The following is a 14,146-nucleotide window of genomic DNA, read 5'->3' on the forward strand; positions in this document are numbered from 1 at the left end:
ACCTTTGCCACTCAGCGATCCTGCCGGATGTGCCTGTCCTTTTATAGGGCTGTGAGGCAATGCTCTGGCCATCCGTGTCCGAGAGATGAGGCAGTGCCATTGTCCCTGCAAGCTCACGGGGAGGGGTCTTCTTGCCATTGGCAGGGAAGGCCTCTGCCTCCTACTCCAGGGCTCCTCTGACCACTATCCTAGAACCTTCTCCCACTCCACCTCCAAGGCACTGACCTCAAACTGCAGTCTTTTCCCCCTACTTTCCGCAATAACATCACCTGCTATTGGGCTATTGAAGGCATTCATACTTGGAGATAAGGCGCTAGCCTATAGAGATTCCTTATCTCAGCCCCGTTTCTTTTGTGAAGCCCTGGGAAGGCAAAGGAGCTGATATCCTTTCTTATTCTCTCCACATCCTTCTCATCCCACCCTCTGGAGCCTTAGCCAGGTGTCCTCCAGGGCAGGGGAGCATGTGAGCAGTCCTGGGGCTAGAAGCCGGTTCTCCCACATTCCAGGGTGAGTGACTGGGTGGAGGGTGTGCCCGCCTCCGGCTCCTTGGGGGAGGCCCCCTGAAGGGCTGGGGAAAAATCCTACCACCAGAGCCCCAGGCTTTCCTGCCACCCCTGGCCTACTGGAGGGGGCCCTGGACCCTGAGCCCCTCTCCTAGGTGCCCAGAAGTTTCGGACAAAGAGGAGAAGATTCCTGGAGATGGACTTCTGAGTCCTCTGGCTGTAGAGTCAAAGAAGGGGCAGCTCTGGAGGTGGAGCCACCATTTGTTTGAGTAACCATTTCACCCACTGAGGCCGAGCTTGGTCACCAACCACCCAGGGTTGTGGCGTTGACAAAGGAAGTGGGGAAAGAGATACTTCTATCCCTACGCTTTAGATGCATAAAAAACTAGAGCTGGAAGAAATCTTAGGGATTATTAAGTCCAAAAAGCCTTGTCTTTACACGTGGGGAGACCAGCAGAGTCGCACAGCTGGGGAGTCACCTGAACACAAGTCTGCTTCCTGCCCATGCTATACTGCCCGTGCTCAGGCTCTCCAGTGGGGTTTGCATTCACAGACGGGACCACAGACATGAAGGACTCACTGTGCCCGTAGGGAGGGCAAGGGTCTGGCGGAGCAGCTGAGCGGGAGGACCCTGAAGCCAGGATACACACGGTATCTGGAAAGAGCCCCAGCCGGTGGGTGACTGACTCAGCCCCACCACTTAACCAGCTCTGTGTGGCCTGGGCAAGTCATGAAACCCCTCTGAGCTACGATTTGCTCATCCACAAAATGGGAACAATCATACATTCCTTACAGCGTTTCTGTGAGGAATAAGTGGAGACTACGTTACAAGTGCCTCGCAAATGGTAAATACCGAGCGGTCCCTTCATGGAATGCCGTGACCCAGGGAGCCAGACTTCTGGCCACTAGAGGGTAGCAGACAGGTACTAGTCAACTGGACCGAGGGTGTGGAGCCCAGGAGACTGGACGGAGGAATAAACAGGGCCACGAGGATTCCAGCACCTGCAGGCAGCCCCGAGGCTCCAGGGACTCCGGCAGGGGCTTAGGGACAGCCAGGCCTCTCCAGAAGGGGCTGCAGCGACCCTGGTGATTGCATAGGGCCCAGGTAGGCAAAGCAAGCCAAGACTTTACCACCAAAGGAGATGCCCGTAGGGTGGGTCCTATGGGAACTTTGGGGACAATGGGGCCCTGAGGCTAGGCTGGCAGCCACGGCCCCCACCCGGTATGAGCCCATGAATATTGCCTAGGCCTGGAGAGGCTTCCTGCCCTGATCCTGTGTGTTGTAGGAAAATTCCCTAGACCACACGATTTGCTCTCCCTGCCAGGCACCCTCGTCCACAGTTCTCCACCCATTTGGGGGACCAGCAGCCTTCCGACCCAGTTCTACCAGGTTCCCCTCCCCCTGCCCCTCATAGCCCATCCCTGGCCTGGCCCCCCTGAGGAATTTCCTGTGCCAGAGGATGGCCGAAAGTACAGATGCCCACCCCAGCAACTCTCCTGCCACCCGCCCAGGCCAGTGCCCTGTGCCCAACCCCAGAGGGTGCGACATGACAGACTCTGACAATCATTAAACCAGCCGGGCCTGATTTCCCAGCACCGCCCGCTAGGATCCGGGCCAAGTGGCACAAAATATGCAAATCACCTGGGGCCAGAAGCCCAGTCTAAAGGCCAGGAAATCCCCTCCGTCCAATGAGCCACCAGCTCAGGTTACCGCCAGGCGCACTATAAGGGCCCGGCTCGGGGAGGAGCTCCCACTCGCCTCTATTTAGGGCGGGTGGGGGAGTGCGGGCCAGACCTACCTGGTGCAGCTTTTAGCCTCCTGGATTTCTCGCCGGCCCGCTGTCCCTTAATCCTGCCTGCCTGCCACACCCACACCCCCGCCACTCAGGTAGGACCCCCCACCTGTCGTATTCCCCAGCCTGGGTCCTGAGAGGTCAAGTGGATGGTTAGTTCTAAACCCACCCACTGCAGCTCCGCCTTATAGAGCCCCCCTGAGCAGGAGTGTAGGGCAGTGGGGGTGTCCTGAAGGTCGCCGAGGCACCGTCTCTGGGAGGGACAGAGTGGCCCTGACTCTGCCAGTCCCACTCAGGGACCCAGGTGGGCCAGAGCGGGGCGGGGTGGGGGGTGCCCAGCAGGCGGCCCAGTGCCCACACCGTGGTCTGAAATCGTGAAGCCCTCTTGAAGAGATGGTGTCCAAAGGGATACTGACCCTCACGTCCTCCGCGCCCCTAGGGGCTCCTTCTGCCCCAGGCTTGGCTAGAACAGAAGAGCTAGAGGGGAAAGGGAGGACCCTGGTCCTCACCAGCCTCGGCCTCTCTCCCCAGGTAGCCTCATGGCTGCAACCTGTGAGATTAGCAACGTCTTCAGCAACTACTTCAGTACTATGTACAGCCCGGAGGAACCCGCCCTGGCTTCTGTTCCCGCTGCAGCCACCTTTGGGGCTGAGGACCTGGTGCTGACCCTGAGCAACCCCCAGATGCCACTGGAGGGCCCAGGTGGGTCTCAGCAGGTGGGATGGGGAGAGACAGAGACATCCCTCTAAGAACCTGTTAGATAAATGGAGACTTCAGGCGGGGAGGAGGGTCCCCCCAGCAAATTCCAGCGCTAGGGGCATGGGGTGGCTTGTAAGAGGCCGAGGTGTTGGGGTTGAGGGGCAGTGCCCGGCTAAGTGAGGTGCTGGGCGAGGGTGCTGCGAACCCCATCTCCCGCCCCTCCTCCTGGGAGGCTCCTCTGAGAGGTGGGGCGGGGGGGGGGGGTGGTGATTCACACAGAATCCCAGATGGGCACCAGAAATGGGCTGTGAGGGGCCGGGTGGCTCGAGCTGACCTGACGCTGTGCCCGGCCTCTTGTAGAGAAGGCCAGCTGGTCGGGGAAGCAGCCCCAGTTCTGGTCAAAGGCCCAGGTTCTGGACTGGATCAGCTACCAAGTGGAGAAGAACAAATACGACGCCAGTTCCATTGACTTCTCACGGTGCGACATGGACGGGGCCACGCTCTGCAACTGTGCCCCCGAGGAGCTGCGTCTGGTCTTTGGGCCTCTGGGGGACCAACTCTACTCCCAGCTGTGGGACCTCAGTGAGTCCAGGCCTCCTCCTGCCCTTGTCTCCCTCTCGGTTGGGAGGCTGCTCTAGGGACCGGCCCACACCCTAGGCTGAGGTCAGCATGGCTGTGGGAAGGACCCGGAGCCCCTGGCCAGTGGGCACAGATAAAGAACCGCTGAGGGGCGAGGGGACCGTGCGATGCCAGCCTGGCCTCTGACCCCTCCTCCCTTCCTCATCAGCTTCCAGCTTTCCCGATGAACTCAGCTGGATCATTGAGTTGCTGGAGAAGGACAGCATGGCCTTCCAGGAGACGCTGGGCCCCTTCGGTGAGAAGCCATTTTCTCACTCCTTCCCCTAGCTTGTCCCATCCCGTCTCTGCCTCTCCCCAGAGCACTGGAGCTGACCCTCTGTCACCAGACCTCTGTCTCCCCTGGCTAGAAAAGCAGCAGGTCATTAGACCCCTGGGGAGCTCAGTGTCCCTGCCTGTTCCTCCGAGCTCTGTCTGAACCCTGACCTCTTCCCAGACCAGGGAAGCCCCTTCAGCCAAGAGGTGCTTGAGGAGGGCCGGCAGGCCAGCCCCTACTTCCCCGGCAGCTACGGCACCGGGGCCCCCTCCCCCGGCAGCTCCGATGTCTCCACTGCAGGTAAGCGCCCTCGTCTGGGCCACAGGCTCCCTTTCCCCCAAACACTCCTGCCTGAGCCCTTGGTTCCCGCCACTAGAGCCCAGGCTTTCTGGGGCAAATAGGAGCTGGCTGGGTAGCGTGTCCTGAGACCCTCAGTGGCCCATCCCCCGGCAGGCATGGGCTGGCAAGGGGACTCACTGTGACCCCGCCGCCCCTAGGGACTGGTACTTCCCAGAGCCCCCACTCCTCAGACTCCGGTGGAAGTGATGTGGATCTGGATCTCACCGACAGCAAACTCTTCTCCAGGGGTGAGTGGAGGGAGCCTCCTGGTCCCCGGGAGGGTGTCCCAATGGGCAGTGCCCACGGGGCCGGTCCTTGCCCTCTTCCCTGCTCTCCTGTAGGGTTTTCCTCCGCAGAAGGGCTGCCCCTGAGAGCCCCAGTTCCCTCCCCTCTGACCTTCCACCTCCCCTCTCTTAGACGGCTTTCCTGACTATAAGAAGGGGGATCCTAAGCACGGGAAGCGGAAACGGGGCCGGCCCCGAAAGCTGAGCAAAGAGTCTCGGGAGTGTCTGGAGGGCAAGAGGAGCAAGCACGGTGAGCTTCTGGGGTCACCCCCTTTGGGCTGAGGCCTGGGGGGCAGGGTGGGGGGGCGCTGCTGGTGCTTTTTCTCCCGTGATCGCTGGCCGTCCACGCTCCTCCTCCCTCCCGCCGTCATGGCTGTGCGCAGGCCCAGGGCTGTGTGGCACCTAATGGCAGGGCCTAGGTTGGTGGTCCTGGATAGGAGGGGGAAACTGAGGCTCCTGGAGGAAGGCCCATAGGACCAGAGCCCAGGTTACCTGCCCACCCACTCCAGTTCTGTCTGCACTTGGCTCTGTCCTGCCCGCTGGGACACCCTTGGTGGTGTAAGGAGGCAGCTGGTGGGTGTTGGGAGGGCCCAAAGGGCCCCAGGGGGCTCAGGCAGAGGACTGTGCCCCGTCTGCAGGCTGGACGCGTGGGCCTCAGGCACCACCGGGTGATGGCCCCGAGCTCCTTCTTGCCTCTGTGCTTTTATGCATGCAGTCTCCCTCCCCCTACGCGCTAGGCCTGGCTTGCTTCTTGTCTTCAGGGAGCTATTTTTTCCCAGGAAGCTGTCCCCTTGTCCCCTGGGCTGGGGCCGGCTCCCCGGTCCTGTCCTCGCCAAGTTCTCACCACCTGTTGGCCTGTTTGCTTTTTAACGGCGGCCCCCACTGAACCGTGGGCTCCTCGAGGGCAGTAGTGCATCTCAGTCACTCTCCCATCCCAGCCAGATGTTTGATCAATATTTGAGCGAGTAAGACATCTGTGCTGTGTGAGACGTGGTCCCCGAATTGTGGTGGGGGGAGGCGGGAGGGAACCAGCCCTTACACTACACAGGCATCAGGAGGCTGTGTGCCGGGACAGATAGGGCCCCCCGGCCTCGGAGGAGAGGGGTCCCCCCCTGGACTGCCGACTGACGGATGCGTCTGGCCTTGTAGCCCCCAGAGGCACCCACCTGTGGGAGTTTATCCGGGACATCCTCCTCCACCCGGAACTCAATGAAGGTCTCATGAAGTGGGAGAATCGGCAAGAGGGTGTCTTCAAGTTCCTGCGATCAGAGGCCGTGGCCCAGCTTTGGGGCCAGAAGAAGAGGAACAACAGCATGACTTACGAGAAGCTGAGCAGAGCCATGAGGTGAGCAGGTGGCCGGGGTCCTCGTGACCCAGCCAGACCCTGGGGGACCTGCTGAGGCTGCCGGGGACAGCTAACCTGTGCTCCCACGGCCCGCTCTCCGACCACTGCCATAGTCTGGCAGGTTTGCGTCCTGTGGAGTGAGGATAAGAGCAGTGTCCGCCGCTGTCACGGACTAAAGGAGGGCATGGAGGAAGTAGGCTGGTGCAGCCAACACCAGAAACTCTCTGTGACAACATTTCTTTGCGCTTCCTGCAAGCTTGTCCTGAGAAAAACTCTCCGTGGCGAAAAGAGCGTGAGCTGAGGCCCACACCAAGACCTGGCTCTCCTTAAGTTGCCCGTCTAGACCTCGGTTTCCCCCTGAATTGTCACTGAGGGCGCTTCCAGCCCTAAAATCATGTGGTTTCATGATCAGCCCTGGGACCCAGCCATTAAGATCTAAACGAGCAAGGGTAAGACCAGGGGCTTCGGACACCATTCTAGGCCAGAGTGCCACGATGGAGCAGAACAGCTCCTTCTTGCAGGAGGGAAGAAAAGAAAAGCTACAGGAAGTGGATCAGACTCCTGTTGCTGGGGCTGGAGCCCAGGGGGACAGGTCACCTGAGGATAGCTGGGCCAGGTGGAGGAAGGTATCCGCAGTCCAAGACGGCTCCCCACCCGGGTACCTCTGACCACCCTTCTTCCCGCCCAGGTACTACTACAAACGGGAAATCCTAGAGCGGGTGGATGGCCGGCGGCTGGTCTACAAGTTTGGCAAAAACTCTAGTGGCTGGAAGGAGGAAGAAGTTGCCGGGAGTCGGAACTGAGGGTCGGCACGAGACCCGGGACCAAACGCAAGGACTTGAGGCCTGCGGCCCCTCCCGGGAAGACCAGCAGGTCCCAGCATCCGGGCAACGCTCCGGCTGTGCTGCGGAGAGAAGCTGTGAGGCTCTGGTATCCTGTCAGCCACCGTCCTCGGATCCGGGGCTTGTGGCCTCTCCTCTCTGCCCTCTTCTTGGAATTACAAGCCCTGGGGTTTGAGGTGACTCGTCTTGCTGACTTGTCCGCAAGTGTAGCTTCTTTTACCTGGTGCCTCCTCAGACCCAACCCAGACACCGGCTACAGACAGCACCTTCCTCCTCCAGATGCCCGGACTGAGCCGAGGAGGCCGAGGGAAGCACCAGGAGTGCTGTGAGAGGGGACAGGACGGGGTCCTCCTGAACCTGCTTTCTGGACTGCCTTCCACCTCCGTGCTTGGACTCTGCAGGCAGGGGTCAGAGCACTCCCTAATTTATGTGCTATAAATACGTCAGATGTACATAGAGATCTATTTTTTCTAAGACATTCCCCTCCCCGCTCCTCTCCCACCACGTGTTAGTGGCCAGACTGACTGACTGTTTCGGCCCTTGGCCGGGCCGATGAGGGGCAGGGAGATGCCGGGCCCCTGAGGATGGGGCTCCTGGCTCCTTTTTCCTGTGAATGGAGGTAGAGACCTCCAATAAAGTGTCTTCTGGGCTTTTTCTAACCTTTGTTTTAGCTACCTGTGTACTGAAATTTGGGCCTCTGGATTGGATAAGGTCATGGGGTTGAAGGAGAGGAGCCAGGACAGGAGGTCTACAGGGCTAGAGGTGAAGGCAGAAGCAGACTTGCAAGGTAGGGATGGATTTCCTAGATCTGGAGGGTTGGGTTTACAGACCGGCTGCCTGGGGGCTGGGAGGAAAGCAAGGGAAGAAGCCCAGGCTGTTGAGGGCTGAGAAAGCTTCCCAGGATTTCTGCAAGCTAGGGCGTGAGCTCAGCCTGCTGCACACTGGGCCAGTCGTGCTGCAGCGACTCGTTCCCCCAATGACCTTGGCCATGTCAGCCCCCTGGGCTCACTTGCTTGCTATAAATCTGGGGTTTGGCCCCCGGTGCACTCTAAGAAGTCTAAAATTGCATATCCAGCCTCGTGGGATAGATGCTTCAGTATTCTGGGCAAGTTGGCCACAAACTGGGAAAACAAAATGAATCCTTGATGAGGAAGAATGGGGGAAGGAATAGACATTTGCCAGCCTCGTGTATGCCAGGCACTGAGCCAGACAGCACTTTATCGCACCTAATCTTGCCACCACCCCCCCCCCCCCCCGCCCCAAATGAGATTTGTCATTCCCATCTTACAGATGCAGAAGGTGAGGTCCAATAGGGCCAGTGTCTCGGCCAAGGTCACTAGGACAGTACTTTGGTGCCGTAGTAGTAGCCTGTCCTTGGGAGCATCGTCAGGGTTCGGGCTCTGCTGACGTAATCCTCAGTAGATTCCAGAACTGTGTTACTCTGTCTCCACAGTGATATTGCAGCAGGTTTTAGAGAGGACGTTTTACTGATAGGTGTATGTATGGTTCCTTATAAAGATGATCTTCCAGTGGAAATTTCCTGAAGTCTGAGGCTTCAAATTCCACAGAGCACAACAAAAAGGCATTTCGTAAGTTTGAAATGCTGTTTAGTTGCCTTCGAAATAACCGATTATTAGCTGAAGGATGCAGGTAAGGAAGGGAACTTAGAAAACCGGACGTGTGTGTGCGTGTGTATGTGTGTGTGTGAGTGGGGCTTGCTCTGGAGGAACAAGGAATAGTAGAAAGGAAAGCGGAGAAGTTGGCTGGAGAAAGTAGTGGGGTCCTTAAAGAAGCTAGACTCTTCTGGAGCCATTTTGGACAAAAATTTTCCTTTTGCTGCTGGTACCAGCAAGTTAGTCGAAGAGAGTAAGAGGAAGGATTAGCCTCAAACCGACCTGGCTTCCGTGCTGGCCGGGCCACTTCTCAGCCGGGGAGCCTTTGGCAACGTCGCCTAATAATGATCTCATTTCTTGGAAAGGACGATGCTCATCATGCTAACTTCTCCACCCGTGTTATCTTGGGGGTCCTCACGCCCTAAAGAGAGGTGACTCTGGTTGCCTAAAGCCACCTAGCCCAGAGTGGAAGATGAGCTTTAGGAACCTAGAGCACACCGCCCTGATCCTCAGTTTCTTCAGCTCTAAAAAAGGAAACACTGATGGTGGGTGCTCACCCGTGGGTGGGTCTGAGTTGGGGAGGGGAGCTTGGAACTATGGGGGGGGGGTCTGTTTGGGGGAGGGGAGCTGGGATGGAGCTGGGACTATGAGGCCAAGCCCCTTCATCCTCTGCCAAAGGGCTGGGAGGCGGCTATGGGCCCAGCACTACACTCCGACCTTTGTCCTGCTGTTTTCGGTTTATGAGGTGCTTTCCTCACCCCATTATCTCATTTGATCCGCAGCCACAGCCCTTTGAGGAGACTGGGCGTCCCCATGTGCCTGATGAGGCTAGAAGCTGGTCCAAGGTCACCCCGCCTGGTGAGCAGAGACCAGAACCCAGGGCCCCTGCCTCCAGGCAGTACTCCCGGGGAACCCAGGAGAGGCAGGGAGAGTTCCTCTGCTCCACATGAGGGACATGTTTCTTTCTTCTTCTTTTTCTTTTTTTAATGTGTATGTATTTACTCAAGCGGGGTAGTGGCAAAGAGGGAGACGCCGAATCCGAAGCAGGTTCCAGGCTCTGAGCTGTCAGCACATGGGATTCGAACCCATGAACTGCGAGATCATGACCTGAGTGGAAGCCAGGCACTTAACTGACAAAGCCACCCAGGCGCCCCAAGGGACATGTTTCTTATCCAAGAGGTCTTGGCCCCAAAATTGCTCTCCACCTTCTTTCCCCTCAGGACATGCAGAGCCCAGGCATAGGCCCCAAGCCTGGCCTCTCTCGTCCCCCCTCCTTGGTGTCCTCTCTGTCGGGGGTCAACCACCCTCCTTGGTGTCCTCTCTGTCAGGGGTCAACCACCCTCGCTCCCAACTCTCACCAGCTCCGGACTACCCCCTCCCGCAGAGACGGGCCCTGTCTCTGCCCAGGGCTTTGGGTCTCCTGGGGTGGGGCCGGGCTGTTTAGGTCCTGCCCCGGGCTGCTGGTCACCTCTTATCTGCGTCTGTGGGATCGGGTGTGCTGCCGGGCAGGTCGGAGGGAGGTCACCCCTCCCATGTTTGGGTGTGTCTGCTGGGGGCGGGGGTGGAGGTGCTGGGCCTTGGCCCTGAGCCTCCCTGGGAGAGTTCCCGGATTCTCCCCACGGCCACCCCCTCCCCCAGTTCAGGGGAAGTCTGACTTCACCTGCCCTCCTGGGTGAAGCCGATAAAGTGGTTGTATTTGCGTGAAGGGTTTATTTTCAGTCTACTCTTTCTTTCCAGTTACCGGTTTCTAAGTCTCTCTCCCCTACTGGGTTGTGAGGGCCTGTGGGCAGGGACTGGGCTTACTCATCTCAGCACCGTGCACAGCGCCTGGCACACAGAAGGTGCTCGATAAATATTTGTTAAACTGCCCGGTGACTCTCCCTGCCTCTCCCTGCCCTGGCCACCACCTCCCCCTATGCACACACTGTCACATACACGGAACACGGGCGCGCACACACATACACACTCGTCCAAGCTGGCATACGCTGAACACTCACACCCCACACCCCACACACGTTCTCCAAACCCCCAGGCTCGCCCTGCTGAGGCCTGTGTTTACACTGCTCATCTCTTCCCTCACGGACAACTGAACCCCTTTGGGGAGCATTTCCTGCCCTCCTTTCTGCCCTCTCTCCCCACCAGGTGGGCTCCGATCTTCCCACCAGTCAGGACCAGTTGCAAAATTTGCAGGGCCCAGCGCAAAATGAAAACTTCGACCCTTGTTAAAAATTAGTACCAATCCCGAAACAGCCAGAGCAGGGCGTGGAAGCAGGTGTGGGGCCCTTCCCAGCGAGTCCCTCTGAACCACCGCACAGGTCCCCCGCCCGTGCCTCTGTGCCCCACTGGTCTTTCAGCGCTCCACTGAATTACCAGCCGTGCAGCAATCAGAAACACATGAATAAGTGGCCAAGTTTTTGCCATTGGGAAAATTCTCACAGAATAACTCGGATTTCTGGCTTCTCTTAAGAGACCAGAGCATCTGGGGCCGCCTGGGTGGCTCCGTTGGTTAAGCGGCCGACTTCGGCTCAGGTCATGATCTTGCGGTCCGTGAGTTCGAGCCCCGTGTCGAACTGTGCTGACAGCTCAGAGCCTGGAGCCTGTTTCAGATTCTGTGTCTCCCTCTCTCTGACCCTCTCCCGTTCATGCTCTGTCTCTGTCTCAAAAATAAACATTAAAAAAAAAAGAGAGAGATCAGAGTATCTGGCAGAGCTAAAACAGCTCCCCCACTGGACCACAGTCTGCAGAAGCAAATCATGCCTTCCCCTATATGTTCTCAAGTTCACCACTATTGCCACCGCAAAGTACCCATGTGGACCCACAGGCAAGAAGTTTATAACCCCTGGTTGAAAATATCTAGGGTTCCTGGGTGGCTCAGTCGGTTAAGCATCTGACTTTGGCTCAGGTCATGATCTCATGGTTCAGGAGTTCAAGCCCCGCTTTGGTTAGCTTGAGCCCTGCTTCAGGTAAGCCCCGCTTCTCTCTCTCTCTCTCTCTCTCTCTCTCTGTGCCTCTAGCTCACTCGAGCCCTCTCTCTCTCAAAAGAAAAAAAAAAAAGGAAGAAAGAAAATATCTATGCCTGCCCCCCCCTTATTGGTCCCAGACTAGGAGCTCATTCTAGGAGCTCATTCTGTACCCCCTCTACCTGGCAAAATGATGGCTTCTTGCAGATGTCGGTAAGTAAATGGATGATGGCAGTGGGTGTGGACGGGGAGAGTAGTCATCCTCACAAGTTTGGAAAGCCAACCAGCTCCTACTATGAGAGCCTGGGGTGGGGACAAGAGCCCTCCGAGACTTGCTAGGAGGTATCCCATTTTCTCACCTCCAAGAACATTTTCAGTCCAGTCCAGTGCATGGCATATAATGGGCACATGTGCACGCTAGAATATCAGCGCCTGACCCTCTGGGCTGGGCATGGCTGCTTCATCCAGAGTGCCCCCAAATGCCAGGACTGCCCAGCAGCCTTGACCCATCCAGGTATCCTTCTCCCTGCTGAGAGACAAGGAGACCTGGCAAAGCTTCCTTTTCTTTTCCTTCCATCTCTTTTCAGGAAGAACATGCCCTATATCAGTCCCCACATCACAACCATGTACCAGTGATTTGTAGAATAGAGCATAAGATCCAGATGGACAAAGCCCCATCTTATAGGTGAGGAGACTAGGCTCAAAGAAGGAAGGTGGCTTGCTCAAAGCCACACAGCCTGCTGGTGCAGAACCTGAGATCAAGGTCGACAGCTGACCCCTTATGAGTTAGCTACCAGGCGCCAAGCAGTGGGTCACGTTTGTGCTTAGCATACCACATTCATTCTTTCTCCCAGTGAGTGCTCACTGAGTGCTGTGTGCCTGGCTGCATGCTGAGACACCCAGCTGGGAAGAGGTCACCCAGGGAACGGAAAGCCTGGGCTGCAGCCTCAGAAATCCCAAAGTCGTGTACATACGCCTCCCAACAGGTCTGCAAGGCAGGACGAGCCCCTCGTTTCACAGATGAGAAACTGAGGCTCCAGAGAAAGAAGTCAAGTTTTCAGAGCCAGTAAGTTTAGGGTATCAGGATTTGAACCCTGACTTCCTGACCCTCTTCTCTCAATCCCGCAAGTGACTCTGCTTTGAGAGGTGCTGAGCGATGCAAATGTCTCACTGCTCACCCGAGCCTGAAATCCTACCATCAGACGCACACTTCCAGAAGTGCTCTACTGACACACAAACACGGCGTGGGGGTGGGGTGGGGTGTGGATTCAGTTAGGGTTGCTTTTCAGGAACTTCTTGATCCCGTGGGAAGGATGGAGAGGGAGTTTTCAGGTTTTCCGAAACATTTTTTTTAACGTTTATTTTATTTATTTAGAGAGAGAGAGTGTGTGTGTGTGAGCAGGGGAGGAGCAGAGATAGAGGGAGAGAAAATATGAAGCAGGCTCCACGCCCCCAGCGCAGAGCCTGACCGGGGCTCAAACCCGCGAACCATGGGATTACCACCTGAGCTGAAATCAAGAATCAGACGCTTAACCGACTGAGCCAGCCAGGCGCCCCAAGTTTTCAGTTTTTGAGATCCTCATGGGGCCCCCTCTTGGGAGTGTTGCAATCCTCATTCTTGGGCCCTCCTCCTCCTGCTCCTCCTCACCCTCCTCCAGCTCTGTGCAGGGCCGGGCTCAGGCAACAGCAATTAGCCCAGCTCGGCTGCCCGTTACTGGAAGCTTTGTGTCAACTCTGGAGCCCATCCAGGAAACCATGCCCAGTGTCCTGCATGACTCAGCCTCACCTGCCCACCTCCACACCTGCGCCAGCCTCAGTGACCCAGGCTACGACACTGGGGGGAAAGTCCCGGCATCCTTCGGTCCATCCCTCCCTTACGCTAGGTGTTTGCAAGGCATACTGGGATTTAGTCTTTGTAACACAAGCGTGGTTCCCTGGTTGATTTCTAGCCAAGATGAAGTGCTCCAGGCAAGGCCAATAGTGGGGTTCGGGAAACTGGAATCTATGGAGACAGAAGCATTTATACTCTTCTCTATCATTGTTTGATATGAGAGCAGCTTAAGAACATGGAAGATACTCCCTTTCATATGTCAAACTGGCAAAGAATAATAAGAACGTTCCTGAGGTCTAGAGCTGGTGAGGATGTAAGGAAACTCAAGCTTGCCATAAACCGTTGGTCTAGGTGTGAATTAGGAGACACTTTCTTTTTTTTTTTTTAAGCTTATTTATTTATTTTGAGAGAGAGAGAGAGAGAGAGTATGAGCGAGGGAGGGGCAGAGAGAGGGAGAGAGAGAATCCCAAGCTCAGTCTCACAAACTGTGAGATCATGACCTGCACTGAAATCAAGAGTCTGACGCCCAACCGACTGAGCCACCCAGGCACCGCGCTGTGTCCATTTCTTAATTTCTACCATTCCTCTTTGACTCTTACAACTTTCCTCTCTCAGATGAAATTCCCTACCCCTTCCTGCATGTCGCCCACCTTCTCTACTAGAGCCTTTAATTTAACATTTGGGTTATCTGTGAATCTGGTTCTATTGGTTACATTGTTTCTTGAGAGTGGGATTTTTTTCTTTGATGTTTTTGTATGTTTCGTAATTTTTTCTTAAATGCTGGGCATCTGTGTAGAACAGGAGAGACTGAGATAAATAGTCTCTCCATATCGCTGGGAGTGGGTATGCCTCCTCTGCTAGGCGATTGGCGTGTGTGTGTCTGTCTACATGGAGGCATTGAGTCAATCTGGTCAGGGGCTTAGTTTAGCTTGAGCTCTGCTGTTGCTCCGGTTGGTTATCTTCCATGTACCACTGGCTTCATGTTCCTCCAGCATTACCTTGTTCTGGATGCTGGGTTTTCTCAATATTTCTGCCCAACCCTCAA

General features: G+C 56.6%; 1 protein-coding gene across 1 annotated transcript; it reads left to right on the forward strand.

Moving 5' to 3' along the window:
- The first annotated feature begins 2,183 nt into the window (after positions 1-2,183).
- On the forward strand, positions 2,184-7,356 carry ELF3 (E74 like ETS transcription factor 3). The gene is made up of 9 exons (XM_043568910.1): positions 2,184-2,391; positions 2,828-2,998; positions 3,356-3,577; positions 3,783-3,869; positions 4,068-4,187; positions 4,385-4,474; positions 4,644-4,760; positions 5,660-5,855; positions 6,544-7,356. Exons 2-9 carry the CDS (start codon positions 2,836-2,838, stop codon positions 6,656-6,658), a joined length of 1,110 nt encoding a protein of 369 aa, XP_043424845.1. The 5' UTR covers positions 2,184-2,391; positions 2,828-2,835; the 3' UTR covers positions 6,659-7,356.
- Positions 7,357-14,146: the final 6,790 nt, after the last annotated feature.

Source organism: Prionailurus bengalensis, chromosome E4 (assembly GCF_016509475.1).
Source record: "Prionailurus bengalensis isolate Pbe53 chromosome E4, Fcat_Pben_1.1_paternal_pri, whole genome shotgun sequence".
Taxonomy (NCBI): Eukaryota; Metazoa; Chordata; class Mammalia; order Carnivora; family Felidae; genus Prionailurus; species Prionailurus bengalensis.